General features: G+C 42.8%; 1 protein-coding gene across 3 annotated transcripts in view; it reads left to right on the forward strand.

Annotated features, from left to right (window-relative positions):
* PDE1A (phosphodiesterase 1A) overlaps positions 1 to 16,432 on the forward strand; it is a 143,501-nt gene that overhangs the window by 45,627 nt on the left and 81,442 nt on the right. Inside the window, exon 1 of one of the 3 annotated variants that reach the window (XM_081169799.1) lies at positions 4,999 to 5,510. The exons of the other annotated variants lie outside the window; for them this stretch is intronic. Coding sequence (XP_081025925.1) covers positions 5,458 to 5,510 — 53 coding nt within the window. The 5' untranslated portion in view covers positions 4,999 to 5,457. Of the gene's footprint in view, positions 1 to 4,998; positions 5,511 to 16,432 lie in introns of those variants that run through there. 3 annotated transcript variants of the gene reach the window in all.

Genomic DNA, 16,432 nt, shown 5'->3' on the forward strand with positions numbered 1-16,432 from the left:
TGTGTGCTTCCATTGCCGGGCGCTGAATGTAAGCTCGTGCAGCAGTTATTGGGTGGGCTTTGTTTTGCTTTCGCTAATCGGATCTGTAACGTAAGGAATCGTGCTGAGGAATGCCCGCGAAGGAAATATATTCGCATCCAAAGAACCTGGCTGTTGCTGGATCAAGGCTGCAGTCCTATGAGAGAAGGGCACATGTGACAACTTCAGTTTCTCTCAGTTTCTCGTTTTTTCCAATCTTAAGTCCTGTTCACCACATTTCCACCTCAGTTTGCCGCTTAAATAATAATAAAATAATAATAAAATAAAATAAAATAAAATAAAATAAAATAATAATAATAATAATAATAATAATAATAATAATAATAATAATTATTTATTTATATCCCGCAAATCTGGCTGGGAGAAAAAATAGTTCCCATGAAAATTCACCAGCATTTTAGTACAAACTTATCTTAATATATTTACACTTTATACACAGATCTGGATCTCACAACGCTATGAATTAATATTAATGGCCAAACCATGTACGAGATAGTCAAATAGACAAGAAGATCATTGCTTTCCCATCAACCTGGCATAGGTTTATTACATTTGCAACATTAATAGAACATGGTTATTAGGCCTCTGAGAACACATGACAACTTATGGAATGATACACATGTTTAAAAACTGAAATGACTGGAAAGTTAAATGTAATTTAAAAGAAACGTGCTGCTTCTGTGGGGTATGTGGAGTGGCTGAATATGATTTGTTGCTTCTTGAATAAATATGTGAACAGAATAAAATATTTTGGAGGGAAATGCACATTTTTGCAAGGCAGTCTTGCCTAATATAAACATCATTACAAAGTCATTTCCCCAAATATAATGGACTTTTTAATGTTATTTTTTAAATCAACAAATGCATTAATTTACACACTTTGCCCCAGTAAGTGCATTGCTAAAGCTATGGGGCCCAAGCTTGGAGCGTCTTGCATAGACATCCTTTCCGTTTGGGTTCACATGATGGAAGAAAATGAACTAAGGCTTCGGTAATCCTTCTTCCCAAGGCAAGGGGATGTGACCCAAGGGGAACTTTGGGAAGAAGGGAAGAAGCAAGATGCTCCAAGCTTAGACCTCATAGTTTCAGCAAGCCATCTTTGTGACCTAGCTAAGCCTGGAAAGCAGCTTATTCTACGGTCTTTACCTTTCTAGCCTCAAGCAGATAAAGAATGTAAGGATGATGAGGTGAATCGATTTGTTATTGGCTTTCTCAGGCAACGTGGTATTGTTATCTCTGATATTGCAGATGGGGTGGGCATGGAGTCAGAGAGAAATGGAAGAGAGAGTGAGAGCAATTTTTGCCATCTAGTTAGTTCATGACATGATATAAATTGGGTACTTTCTGATTTGTAGTTCAGTCCATTTGCCACTACACTTATGCCAGCTCTCACCTGGGGGTGAGGGGAAGAGACTTTAAGTACATTGGTTGTACAAAATTCTACAAAACTAGCTCACAGCTATACAGTCATTCTCTTCCCTTGGGAAAATAAGCAGTGAAGGAATGGGAGTAGTTTGGCAGGGGCTTCACAGGCAACTATTCTCTATGCTGCCAGATGCTTTCCTTATCCGTGTTTTGTGATGCATGCTTCCCTCAGCTAATGTCCTTGCAGTTGGCTGACATGAACTTGGGGGAATCAAGGTGCTACGTCCTTCATTGTGCTTGTACTCAGCTCTATACAAGGCAACAGAAGTTGTTGAAATAGCTCAGATGGGCTGCCTGTCTGGGCCATGGGCAATAATTTGGTTCTCATGTTTTTCATTCTTCTTAATATTGACATTTTAGGCAGCACTTATTTCCTGCAGAGGTGTATATTGGCATTTGCCCTTCACAGTTGACATCAATTGTAGTTTGAGAATGTGAGACTCTTGTGGGAATATAAGGGCAGATTCACACAACCATTTTTAATGTGGAGGACTCACCATGAGGTAATTCCCCCATAATTATTTACATGGTCAGGTAAAGTAGACTTGTGAAGGCGCTTTCTTGTGTTTTGACTGGCCAAGGAGTTCGAAGGAAAACTCAGCTGAACTCTCACCTCAGGAAAAGAATATGGCTGGTGGCTGTGTGATGACCACCATCTCTTGCCTCCTGAAGAGGATGTCAGGGCAATCTATGACCTGCATGAGGTAAGGTTTTTGCCACATGTTGTTTCCAGAAGCCATGACAGGAATCATGAGCAACCCATGAGGTCTACATGAGGGAAATATAAAACTACAGTCCAAAATCAAAGTGTGGCTTGCCAAGTATTTGGGTTTCTTCGTTGTTGTTTACTGCATCTCTAGGAAAACCATCAGTTTTGTGGGTTTACATAACAGGTCAAAAATGTCAGGTTTCAATCGCAAGACCACATTCTCTAGGAATGTTTTACAGACCCATTTAGACAGGTTCAGTGTCCAAAACTCCCATTGTTCTAGGCACATTTTGAGACAGGGAATTTTATTAGAGCAAGCAGTTTCTGAGCTCTGGGTGCAGTACTGCGCCTATGATTTCAGATTAAAACTGCAGAGTGGAAGGAAAGGAGGACCTTTTTTCTGCCTCCCCACTTCCAGCTACTCTCTGAGGACTGGAGAAGAGACCTTCTTAAGAATATTAGGGGGGTGGGCAGGGAAAGGACTAGACCATGGGAAAAGCGAACATAATATTTTAGCTGCAGTTCATTCATTTTCAGCTTTGTATTCTTGTTATTAAAAAAGCACACCTAGACATTCCGTTGTTGCGCCCATAACCTAGTTTTAAGGTGCCGTTTAGCTCCCAGCTTTCATATTTCAGTTTCTAACCCTGGGCAGGTTGTAGTCACATTTTCTCTAGTTTTGCCACAGATGACCTAAGACCCTATTCCTATGTTTATTCTGTGGGAGCAATGGCTCTTGGCCACAGCTTGGTAAAGGTAATATCAACATCAGGCATCTTAGGACTTGTGGGGGAATTTGTCGCCTCAGGGGTTTTTTTGGGAGGGGGGAAGCGACGTGGGGAAATAAGAAGAGCCAATCTACACTGAGCTTGCGCAATGAGCTTATAGAACTGTACCATATCAGAGATGGGGGAGATATTTTAGAATGCTCCCCTTTGTAAAGCACACACACAAACACTGTCCCTGCACACAGTAAATTACCACACAAGGGAGAGAGCTGCCCTAAACACTGATCTCTGATATGTTTGTTTACTCCATGCGGGAAGGGTTTGTTTGCTTTTTAGGTGGGGAATCTCCTCCTATGGCAGTGAAACACTGCACACACAGGGTCCTAATTGTGGCAACAACAGCAATTGTCCACAGCTGTGCCAGTGAATTCTCTGATCACTGCCAGGCAGGAGGCACCATTTACATTTCCCACAATGCCCTGTAACACCGGACATAGCATTCCATACCCTCCAATATTTCTCTGATGAAAATAGTGATGTCCTATTCTGTTGTTGTTGTTGTTGTTGTTGTTTTACTTATACCTCACCCATCTGACTGGGTTGCCCCAGCCACTTTGGGTGGCTTCCAACACATATAGAAAACATAAAAAAACCATTTAAAAACTTCCCTATACAGGGCTGGTCTCAGATGTCTTCTAAAGGTTGTATAGTTACTTATCTCCTTGGATCAGGGGTTGCATAACTCCATACCCACATTTCTCTGATGAAAACAGGGACATCCTCAGGAAAAGCAGGACATTCCAGGATCAAATCAGAAACCAGGACAGCTGTAAATCTGGGACTGTCCCTGGAAAACAGGGGCATTCCTCTGGAGGGTCTGGCATTCCTCTGGGGTACTGTGGGGAATAAAAATGGCAGTTGCTACCTTGTATGGGGCCCAGGGTGTGCCTCAGCAATGATGACCCCTCTCTTCAGTACTGCCAAAGGGTACTAGGTGCTGATGGGGCAGAGAGATACAATCACAGAAATGTAGAGTTGGAAGGGAATATTAGGATCATCTAGTCCAACTTCCTGCAATTTAGGAATACACAGTTGTCCCTGACGGGGATCAAACCTGCAACCATGGCATTATCAGCATCATGGTGTAACCAACTGAGCTATCCAGGCTTGGCATTGACCAGGGGTCAGCAAACTTTTTCTGCACGGGGGCCGGTCCAATGTCCCTCAGACCTTGTGGGGGGCCGGACTATATTTTGAAAAAAAGAACGAATTCCTATGCCCCACAGATAACCCAGAGATGCATTTTAAATAAAAGCACACATCCTACTCATATAAAAACACCAGGCAGGCCCCACAAATAACCCAGAGATGCATTTTAAATAAAAGGACACATTCTACTCATATAAAAACACGCTGATTCCCAGACCGCCCACGGGCTGAATTTAGAAGGCGATTGGGCCTTAGTTTGCCTACCCATGGCATTGACTAATGTAAGTTTGAAGTTCCAGAGTCTGGAATCTTTCCTAGTGCCTCAATCTGTGTAATAGATAGATGGATTATCTCTGTCGATTAACTATGGTAGTATTAATTCTGTTCCATGCTGACATACTTCTGCTTATGGTTAACATGCCCCATATTTCACATCATGGCCAGACTGAAATGCAGGGTTCAGTTTTGTTGATGAAGAAATCTGGTTAGTTTTTCCCTCCCCCCCCCTTCCCTGATGCAAGTCTAGTTGTTCCATTCTGTGTCGTTATGATCCCCCAGCAGCTGCAAGCTCTGAATCCTACTGTGGACTGTTAGGCTGTGTAAGTGCCAGAAATTATGAGCGGTGGTTTAATATGCATAGTTACAGCTACACATCAGCCAAAGTGAATAATAGCCAGACTGTAAAATAATTACAACAACGTCTTGAAGAGAAGCCAGGCACAGAGACCAGAGCCATTCGTCTCCTTTAATTTGTATACAGTTCTGTACAACGGCACACAAAAAAAAGGAAAAGGGAAAAAACTTTCTGAAGGCACTTGCAAAGGGGTGTGTGTGTGTGTGCTTGCTGAAACAGCTGGACAACTTTTATTTTGAAGAAAGAGGAGAAGAAGGAGGGGAAAAGAAGAAGTGAAGTCTCCAAACTAACGAGCTTGTTTTACAGTGCAAGGGAGCCTCTGCATCAAAGACTTTGACCCGTGTGTGTAAGACGTGTTCTCATGACTGGAATAATCGTAGCACTTTTTCTTCTCCCCGAGTTAACTGGCTGGCAAAGTTTTGCATTTTTCTCAAGCACCTGAGAAGATTCCAAGGCACTTCGCCACTTCAGTCGACTTGACTCCAGCACTGCTGTTAACAGCCTGCATGGTTTGGTCTTGCTCAGACGTTATGTGGTCTCTATGGCCTCACTTTGCTCAACTGTCAGAGAGAGGGAGGGAGGTTTTCCCCAGCACCAAAAAAAAATCCACTGTGTTCTCTTCAGCACAGTAGCTAAGTACAGGTCCCCTGGTTGCTCCCAGGTTCTCGCTGGAACTATTTTCAGGCCAAGGAGATTCCCCCACCTTCATTTAAATGGCTGATTGTGTTACAATTAGGAAAAAGCACCTCCAGAGACCAATCTTTAGGTAAGTAGTGCCATGATCATTTCTTGGGATCAGAGTAATTCTTCTGAACTTTTCCTCTTGCATCTCTTCTTGCTAACTTGGATTTCAGATATGAAAGCAAATAAGAGGCTCTCCACAGCAGGAGTCTAAAGTTTAACTGGCTCTGCGTGCCAGCAATGTCCTCTCCCCCCCCCCCCCATAATGATATAGTCATTTTCGTGGAAGTTGGAGTAAATGTTCTGAGACATTTGTTGCAGAAGCTTAAGAGGGAGGAAAACAACAGCAACAACTGAAAAGAGGCTGAAACTTTCTACGAAGTTTTCTGTGGCATTTCCATGCTTGCAAAAGATGCACAGAAACCTTTCTTTTCCTAACGCTTTGCTGTTGCTCGGACCCATTCTGGAACGGTAGAGCCCTCTAAATGTTGTACATTGTTCAAATTTGGCTAGCTGATTATGTTTGTGTGCCAGAAATGTAATGCCTACTAATGACACATGATTTGCAACTTCTGCAGCTCAGTGCTACATGTACCTACTTGGAAATAAGTTGCAATGAGTTCAGTTGCACTTACTCACTGGTAAACATGCTTAAGGCTGCAGCCTTAATAGCATGTTTGAAGTAACATGGAAACTAAATGCAATTACTTTTCTTTTTCTCAAAGGAACTATGCAACCAACAAGACCTGATGCACATTTATTCAGTGATAAATAGCTCCCATTCATGTGGATGGGACATACTCCATAGGAAGGAGTTTGGTTTGCGGTTTAGTGTGAACTAACCTAATTTATGTTCAGAAACAGTATGAAACTGAAATGTAGCTATCCTTAGAATTTCACATTTCTCCAAATTCTGCAGAGCAGTTCTACAAATAATGTATAAAACATTGGATATATTCAGGAAAGTGTGCATTTTTGGATGAACATTATATTAGGGGAAATTGCATGCAGAAATGTGTGTACTGAGATCAATGGCACACTGAAATGCTGACAAATTTTCACAAGGACTTTTTCTTTTAAAATAAAATCACAAACTGTTGCGGAAACCTCATGAATTGAATTAAAACTGGAAAAATGGGAAACCGAGATAAATGGAAATTGAAAGATTCATCAGTCCCTACTCCATAGTAAGTGTATTTAGGATTACTGCCGAAATATATAATGGGGTTCTTACAGCGAAAAAATAAAAATCATGAAACAGAAGTAAATTAGGTTATAACTCTGATTCTGCGGTGTAAGTTTAGATTGCAAGAAAACCCACTGAAGTCCATTATGACTACAATGCTATACGCAGTTACTTGGGAATAATCCTCATTGAGTTCAATGGGATTCCTTCTATGCAGGCATGTATCGGAATGGGATGAACACAACCGTTGGCCATTAGTTTCCACCCAAAATCAGGCGCGACTGAAGGACATTTGCATATAGTTCAATCCAAATCAAAACACTAGTATATATTCTGAGTACATTTTGACCTGTAAAACCCGACCTAGGCCGGGGGGGGGGGATCTTATGAATGGCAATTATGTTTTTATTGTATGAGTTTCTTCTCATTTGTTTATTTTATAGCAAATGTCTTTACACCTTTGCTTTAGGCTTAGCCTGATAAAGTGAGGAATTACATAGCTATATAATAAATATAAAGCAGAACAATCACAGCTAGTTCTGCTGCCTCCTTTAAAACACCTCTGGGAAGAACATGATGACAACAAGGAGATCTTGTTGCCAAAGTGTTGATAAGCTACATGAATGCCAAGTTCCAATGAGCCTCAGAAGGGCAAATGGGGCCGCAGTTTGATAAGGTGTGGATATCTGCCCAGAAGTTAAATTCCAAAGATAAGATCCTTTGCCTTCTGTGTGGACTCAGATAGAGTGTCACAGTCAGTTTGACTCACTGTGAAAGACAAGTGTCCAGTGTTGGCATCCAAGTGTCCCTATTTTCCAGGGACGACTTTGATTTAGAGCAGCCATCCCAGTTTCTGATTTAATCCTGGAATGTCCCACTTTTCCTTAGGATGTCCCTGTTTTCATTGGAGATGTTGGAGGGTATGGAGTTATCTGACCCCCGAGCCATCTGAAGGCAATCCTGTATAGGAAAGGTTTTTTTATTTTTTTAAAATGTTTTTTTATATATGTTGGAAGGTGTCCAGAGTGCCTGGGGCCAACCAATAAGATGTCTGGGGTATAAAGAGTAAAATTGTCATTATGGAATGGGATGTCCCTATATTCATCAGAGAAATGTTGAAGGGTAGGGCATTGTCAGGGCCAGATTTAGCTTTGATGAGGCCCTAAGCTACTGAAGATAATGGGGCCTTTTTTATGTCCAGCTGTCCTTTGTTAACAACAAATTGTTGCTGTTTTTTTGTGTTGAATATACGCTATATGGTAATTTATGGACCTAATAGGTATCTAAAGTCATATGCACATAAGAAATAGGAGCCTACACAGCACAGAACACTGTTGCTGTATGTAGGTTTTATTTTATTTGTTTTTTATCTTATATTTTGGAAATGTACATCCAGTTTATTTTTCTTTTAAAAAAATTGGGGCCCCCAAGAGAGTGGGGCCCTAAGCTATAGCTTGTTTAGCTGATGTGTAAATCCAGCACTGGGCATTGTGCATCTGCAAGTCACATTTTCAACCAACCTTTGCTGCAATTTAGGATTTCATGCTGGCACAGAAGTTCCCCCATTCACAAGGCCTTTTCCCCAATCACTTCAGACAAGGAAATGGCATTCTGCTGCCTGCAGGGTGTGGCTCAGCCCATTGAAGAGACTCTGGAATCCCCTTACACAGCATTCTTGTACTGTTATCCAACTCTTCCTCCAAGGAGCTGAGGTTGTCATGCAAGGTGATCCTCATAACAGTCCCATGTTACTGTCCCAGGTTATGCTTAAAAATAGAACCACAGAATCGTAAAACTGTAGAGTTGGAAGGGACCCTGAGGATCTTCTCATCCAACCCCCTGCAGTGCAGGAATATGCAGTTGTCCCATACAGGGATTGAACCTGCAACCTTGGCATTATCAGCACCACACTCTAACCAACTGAGCTGACAAGCCCAGGTCACCCACTGAGTTCCATGAGTGGAGATTGGAACCTGAGTCTCTGTCCCGCTCCAAGTCCATGCACTATGGAGCGACTATGGAGTTGCGGCGCTCATCTTGCTTTCAGGCCGAGGGAGCCAGCGTTTGTCCACAGACAGGTTTCCAGGTCATGTGGCCAGCAGGATTAAACCACTTCTGGCGCAATGGAACACCGTGACAGAAACCAGAGCGCACGGAAACGCTGTTTACCTTCGTACCACAGCAGTACAGCGGTACCTCGGGTTACAGACGCTTCAGGTTACAGATGCTTCAGGATACAGACTCTGCTAACCCAGAAATATTACCTCGGGTTAAGAACTTTGCTTCAGGATGAGAACAGAAATTGTGCAGCAGCGGCAGCGGGAGGCCCCATTAGCTAAAATGGTAACTCAGGTTAAGAACAGTTTCAGGTTAAGAACGGACCTCCGGAACGAATTAAGTTCTTAACCAACCCGAGGTACCACTGTACCTATTTATCTACATGCACTGGTGTGCTTTTGAATTGCTAGGTTGGCAGGAACTGGAACAGAGCAACAGAAACTCACTCTGTCATGGGGATTCGAACCGCCAACCTTCCGATTGGCAAGCTCAGTGGTTTAGCCCACAGCACCACCTGCTAAGCACCGTGTGCACTGGAGTGTAGGCAGAGTCCTGGGCTTCTTCAGTTTGAAGATCTGAATTTCACAGGCTTTAGAAGCCAAAAGGAAAAATATTGTCATTTTTTTATGCTGTCGTAAAATCTTTCCAGCCACAATGCATTTCCCTTGGAAGTAAGTTCAAGCGGAACATTTTAGTGGCCCTTACCTCCAGGTAAATAAAGACTGCAACCCTGCGCACTCTTTCCTGGGAGTTAGCCCAACTGAACTCGGTTGAAGGATGTAACAATGAACATGGAACTATAAGAGTATGGTAGAGCATGAGACTCTTAATCTCAGGGTCATGGGTTCAAATCCCACATTGGGCAAAATGTTCCTGTATTGCAGGGGGTTGGAGTACATGACCCTCACGGTCCCTTCCAGCTCTGTGATTCTATGATCACAGCTCTTGGCCACATATAGGCTTGAACTCTAATATACTTGAGAATGTGCTCTTAAACTGTACAGGGGAATAATAATAATAATAATAATAATAATAATAATAATAATAATAATAATAATAATAATACAACATTTAGAATTTAAATACCATTGGCAGTAAGGATTTTCAGCAGCCGTGCCATTTGCAGAGTTGCGGCAGCCTTTGTAGGCTGTATTAATTTACTTTTTAAAACATCTATCCTGTAAAGGTGTCCAAAGCTTGACATGGTTTACAGACGCTTCAAACAAAAAACCTGCACAAAATGACAATTAAATCATAGTCAAATATAAACAGAGCAAAACTCTACTGTGTGTCAGCTCCAGTCATAAAAACCCAGTTCAAAAGTGACACTCTCCTGAAGGTTTAGTTTGGGGCCAGTTTTCAAGGGAAGCGAGTGCCGTTGTTTTTTGGGGGGGGCAGGCAGTGGGGTTGCTTGTTCTTACTCTACGGCTTGGTGCACACATGCAGCGGAAGGAGGTGAGAAGGAGATAAGAGAGCCCTGACTCCTGAGGCTGTTGTGGAATGGACAATACCCAGTGCCCGATTTACGTATAAGCTAAACAAGCTACAGCTTAGGGCCCCATTCTCTTGGGGGCCCCAAAAAAATTAAAGAAAAAAACCTGGATGTACATTTCCGAAATATAATATAAAAAACAAATAACAGCAACAGTGTTTTGTGTTGTGTAGGCTCCTATGATGTAATTCATGGGCCCCGCCTGCTAGCCTGCTCCCTAAACTATCACTGGTTTGCTCATTTCTATATATAGGGTGCCTACATTCTGCATGTGCAAATGGCTTTAGATACCTTTTAGGTCCATAAATTACCATATAGCATATATTCAACACAAAAAACAGCGACAATTTGTTGTTGACAAAGGACAGCTGGACATATAAAGGGCCCCATTGCCTTCAGTAGCTTAGGGCCTCACCAAACCTAAATCTGGCCCTGACTGTACCACTTCAGAGAGCAGGTAGAGGAAACATTTTTGAATGCTCCTTGCTTTGAGGGGATAAACAAACAAACAAACAAACCCGCAATCCTGTAAGTAGTATTGTTGGAAGTGGGCTGGGCTAGAACCTTGATTTGCTAGCTTTTTACGTGCAGGGAGTCCACTCGACCATCTCAGGATCCTGCTGAATTTGTCAATCAAGCCTATTTGGCCTGAATACTGGAAACACTGTGTCTCAAACCTACATTGGCTGGGATCATAGGAGCCATCTCCTAGGTCCCTTCAGTGCCCCGCAACAGGGCCCTCCAAAGTTGTTGAGCATTGCCATTTGAATGGTGTGCATGTGCTGCTTCTTGTGATCAGTTATGCGAGGTTGGGCTCCCGCGATATTTTACTCAAGTTGGCCTCCTTGGCTGGGATTGTGCATTCAGATGAAATGTTGGCTCTCATCTGTTTTAGCAAATTCACACAAACGCATGAAAGGCTTACAGAACATAGCTGTGCAAGTCTACTCAGGGCAAATTAGTTTGGCATGGCAGTGCCTAATTCACCCTGATGAACTAGTTCCCAAGCATTCCAACATGCTTTATAGCAGGTTTCAGGTGTGTGCGTTTATGACTTCCCCTGAATTTTACAGACTGGACAGATCCGCTGACTGATGCATCTAAAACAGGGATAGCCAATATTGTGCCCTGCAGATGCTGCAGGACAATGGCTCCTATCACCTCTGAGCACTGGCCATGCTGGGTGGGGCTTACGAAATATGTAGCCCAAAGCATAAAGGCAGCACCACATTGACTATCCCTGACCCACAGTATTGCATGGTACTTTTATTGAGTTTTACTGCATTCGCTTTAACTGTTTTAAACTGGAAGCCATCAACTTAAACGGAAGTGCATCTTACAAATTCACTTAATACTGACATTGTTGTCAATGGCGATAATTATGACGAGGGATGTATTCTGAGTCTGGGGTTATTGCACAAGACAGAAAGTGGTTGGGTAGAGGAAACAGGCGGTGCAGATTCTCCCTTGCAAGAGTTACCAAAGGAAAACAGTCTTGAAATAGAACCACTAAGCTAGACAGGGGTTGGGGAATTCTAGAAAACAAGACTACAGCACAGATACTGTAGTTATTTCCCTCTTGTGTCTTTTGTGGATTGGTGCAGCTCAGTTACTTCTGGGCTGTGGTTTGAGAGAGGCAATTCTCAAGTTCCCCAAAGAGGATCTGGGTGCTATTTCATAGTAAAGGTAAAGGGACCCCAGGCCATTAGGTCCAGTTGTGGCCGACTCTGGGGTTGCGGTTCTCATCTCGCTTTATTGGCCGAGGGAGCTGGCGTACAGCTTCCGGGTCATGTGGCCAGCATGACTAAGCCGCTTCTGGCGAACCAGAGCAGCGCACGGAAACGCCGTTTACCTTCCCGCCGGAGTGGTACCTATTTATCTACTTGCACTTTGGCGTACTTTCGAACTGCTAGGTTGGCAGGAGCAGGGACTGAGCAACAGGAGCTCACCCCATCGTGGGGATTCGAACCACCGACCTTCAGATCGGCAAGTCCTAGGCTCTGTGGTTTAGCCCACAGCGCCACCCACGTAGGGGCATCAACAGCGCAGAACATTTAACCATCACTTCTGCAACAGTGCCAGAATGTCACTTATGTCACTGCAAGGCACACCTGTCCTAACCTCTCCCACTCATTGGATACTGTTATCACCAGAGGTGTACCCAGGGGTTGGTGAAACCGGCCCCCTACCTATGTGTTTCACGGCAAGATCAAACATGGGAGAAGCTTCCTGTTCTTCTCTCACCACAGCACAAGTTTTGCATTTATTTATTTTTTTCTTGCTCCCTCACTAAGGATATTTTGAGTACTTGGTCCACATAAAACCTATAATTTCTAATGTGGCTATTAAGGGAAAGTGATTTTTCCCTGAGGCGGAGGGGCGATGGTGATACAGCTCCTTGAGGTCAGGGTTCAGGGGACCCCAGGAACGCCTCTGGTTATCACACACTTCAGCTGCAATATGACAAGCCAGTCTTTGCAAATAAATGAAAAGCCGTTTCAAAAGTACCTCTCTCTGTTTGCCACAGTTATGGCTCATGTTAACCAAATCCCTCCTTTGCCACCCTTTTGCTGCACTGTGGACTCAGCTACATTAGTCCCAAAACAGCATTTTGAATGTGTTATAAACATGCAACATCAGATGGCACTGAAGAACAAAAAAACCCCACTATGTGATTTTCTGACTTATTTATAGTGGTTCCCTCCCCCCTTGTGTAAATCCACCCTGTCTCTTCAGCTGATACATGATGTACTTTATTGATGGTCTTTCTGCTGAGTCTAGCAAGTGTGGCGTAGGCACAGATTAGCTTTGACCAACCTGTAGTCCAATGTATTGGACTACAACTCCCATCAATCCCAGTCAGCACTAGTTGGGGTGGATGGGAATTGTAGTCCAAAACCTCTAGAAGGCACTAGGTTGGGGAAGACTGAAATGTAAGGTGTTGGACTGCAGAGATTAGGGTTGAAGTCCCCACTCAGCCATTAAATTCACCTGGTGATCTTAGGATTCTTGTTCTCTCTCACATACTAAGATCCAACACCAAGTTGTTGTGAGGACAAATTGAGCACAGGAGAGGCCCATGCACTATTCCAAGGTCTTTGGAGGAAGGGGAAATTTTAACGTGTAATGAAATCACCTGAGGGTACTCTAGTAAGGTTTCAGAGGAGGAAGTACTTGAAATGGAGCCATCTGCAAGCTATTTTGTACACAAGAGACTGAGGAATACACTTGTGCTGCATGTAGATTGATCAGAGACTGAGATAAGAACAGCTGAAAAGTAAAGGAGAAGTTTGTTTTGGCACCTTAAGAAAAAATTCAGATGCATTTGAACAGCTGCCCAAACATTTGCATTTCAACCTCTTAATTGTTCTGCTGCAAGGTGAATGGCAGGATGATCCCCGCAAATATGTTGAGGGAAAACCAACTTTAATAGAATGGGATTTAGAACAGATTTGCAAAACAGGGAAGCACAACACACTTCTCTATCCCCCCACATATGGTTTGAAAGGGCAGCATTAATAGCTGTCAAACACAAGATTAGCTCAGTATCAGGTGTTCCATTGTTTACTGTTAGGGACTGAACTTTCAAAGTGGTCTGAAACGGCAAAAGCAGGCAATGTTCTGATGAAGCTGAATGTTGTACTTAGTGGGCAGCTATTGCTTTTTCAAAAGACACTGGGCCCGAGTCTAGGCAGTGGAGCAGTTTGAGTTGTTATAAATTGATTTCTCTCTCAGATGTAAAAGTATTGTATACATTCAACAGCAGGGGTAGAACTTGCCTGCTCTCAGTGATTTTTGTTATATATGGGGGAGATTAACTGTATGAATGAATCCTGTTCACTTATACACCCCATATTTGCGTGTAGCACTGGAATTCAAGGGGAGAGAGTGTGTGTAACATTTCTGTCCCAAAAGGAATGTATGAACAATTCTGACATCGAGAGATGGATGGGGCCTGATCCTCCAATTTAAATGTTAGCTATATGTGTGAATACAGGGAATGCACATACAGCAGACAGATAGGGACAGCAGCATGCGTAATTTGGAGCAGGGGTTTGGGGCCAGTGGAGTTGTCCTGCTTCCCTTTTCCCCATGGAATTGCAGAGACAGGGTCCTTCCACCTACATACCCCACAAGTGTCCTGGAAAAAGTGGGACATCCCATTTCCCCCCACGAGAGCACGGCAGCCATTTAAGTCGCTGTGATCTCGTGCAAGTTGGTGCCGTGATATCACCCTGAAAAAGCACATTGGTTTCCGCAATTTTCTACAGCACCCCAAATGCGTGTTCTATGGCACTGTCAGAGCATGGCCCCGAAAAAAAAACCGTGTCTTTTGCGCTCCATGATCTCATGTGGGTCATGTGACTTGTGCGGGAGCATGGACGGGAAGACGCACGTCCCGGTTTGGGGACTCAACATGCTGAAGGGTATTGCACCAACACAGAGGGCATATGAACTTCTTCAGGGACTATTAGACATGGTGGGACCATTGTGTCCCCCAGCAGCATGCCACTGAGTACCAGTTGTTTGGGAGCGATGATGGAATAAAACAATTGCCTTTAAGGCCTGCTTGTGGGTTTCCTGGGGGCACCTGCTTGGCCACTGCAGTGAGACGCTGGTTCAGATGGACCTTGGATCAGAATCATCCAGGTTATTCTCATGTTCACCTAATGGCACAGTTTCACGAAGAAAGGATCTTTGTGTGGACTCTCCTCTTCCGCTGAAGTGAAAATGAAGCTCCTGTTCCCATGTGTGCATTCGTGTACCCTACCCACAAATGACTGCTGGATCAGAATATGCTCAGCAGCTCATCAAAGAATTCAGTCGACAGCAAGCCTAATCCTCAAAGTGGTTGGTGAATGCATATCCCATTCAGGCCACTATTAACCGTGCTTTTAAGTCATCACAAGAGAACAATAAATGGAGGGTCGAGGCAGTGCTAAACGCTATTTGGAGTTCACAGTGCTGCTTCTAAAATGTTGTATATTTTTCCCACTAAACTAGCTCGTACTGTAGCATGCTTTATTTAATTCTCGAAAGTTTCCTTCTCCTTTTATGTACATTTTAAAATGTTAATAATGGAAAAAATGACACAAGCTGTCTAGTCACCTAAGAATGATTATGTTAAATTTACCATTTTGAAAGCAAGTTAAGCTATAAATAGCGCAGGGCATGAATAGAAACTCAAATGCTACTAAATTGGTGCCCACTGAGGATCCAAACAACAACAAAAAGATTTTGCAACCCACAAAGAACCCAGGGAAAAAAACCCTATTTGTAGAGAAAATATTGTCCATTACTGTCACAACAGAAAAAATATATCAAATGGAGCTGTTCTGGTTTTTCCATAGAATATAGAATTCCTCCCAAAGCTCTGATTCGAAAAATAACTTGGTCTGGAATGGCTAGGCAATTGCATATGCTAAGGCTGACATTTAATAGCACAGAACACTGGTATGACCTTTCAAATGCTGAGCTTAATACATGTTAAATATGCCTTCTTTATTGTGATTGGAAAGAGATGTGGGATTCTGCATTGGCTGTCTTTCTTTGCAAGTATGCAAAACAGAATGAAAGAAAGCGGGTCTTTCTAGTGCTTGAGAAACAATGGAAATAATAATCTTTCCTTTCATCCCTACAAGATTAATGATGAAAAACCATTTACCCAGGAAGGCATCCTAGATATTCAAAGTGCTGCAGCTGCTACTTATTTTTTAACAAATGTGCCATAATTTTTTTAGAGCATTGACAGAGCATATAAATGTCTTCCATTAACTGAACTAATTATTTTGACATTATTAGTACAAAAGGGTGATGAAAGGGCAGGCAAGAAGGAGCCTCCACACTGAAATGGAGAGGACATATGCAAACTCCATAGCAAACCCAAGTAAATATATTGAAATGCTGTCCATTTGAGCTGTGAATCAAGGAAAATGTCCGATCTGATGGGGAAGAGAATAAGATGGACTGAAAATGGATTTATGGGTTTCCTTCTCCTGCTTTCCATTGATTGTCATGATCTGAAGATATTGGCAGATGAATTTTGGTTGAATTTTCATTGAGAGGGAGTAGGATGGTGAGGATCGTAAATGATAAAGAGATGATCGAGAGAACCATTTAATTTAACCATTGCCTCATATTACCAGTGGACATTTTCCGGAGAAAGTTATACATTCATGAGATACATGAAATGGTTTGATATAGCTTCTAGTGTTCTAATGAGTTTAGAAAGAGAACATAGCATTTTATGGTACCAATAGGGAAAATTTCA

This window comes from Podarcis bocagei (assembly GCF_964188305.1).
Source record: "Podarcis bocagei genome assembly, chromosome: 1".
In the NCBI taxonomy this organism is placed as follows: Eukaryota; Metazoa; Chordata; class Lepidosauria; order Squamata; family Lacertidae; genus Podarcis; species Podarcis bocagei.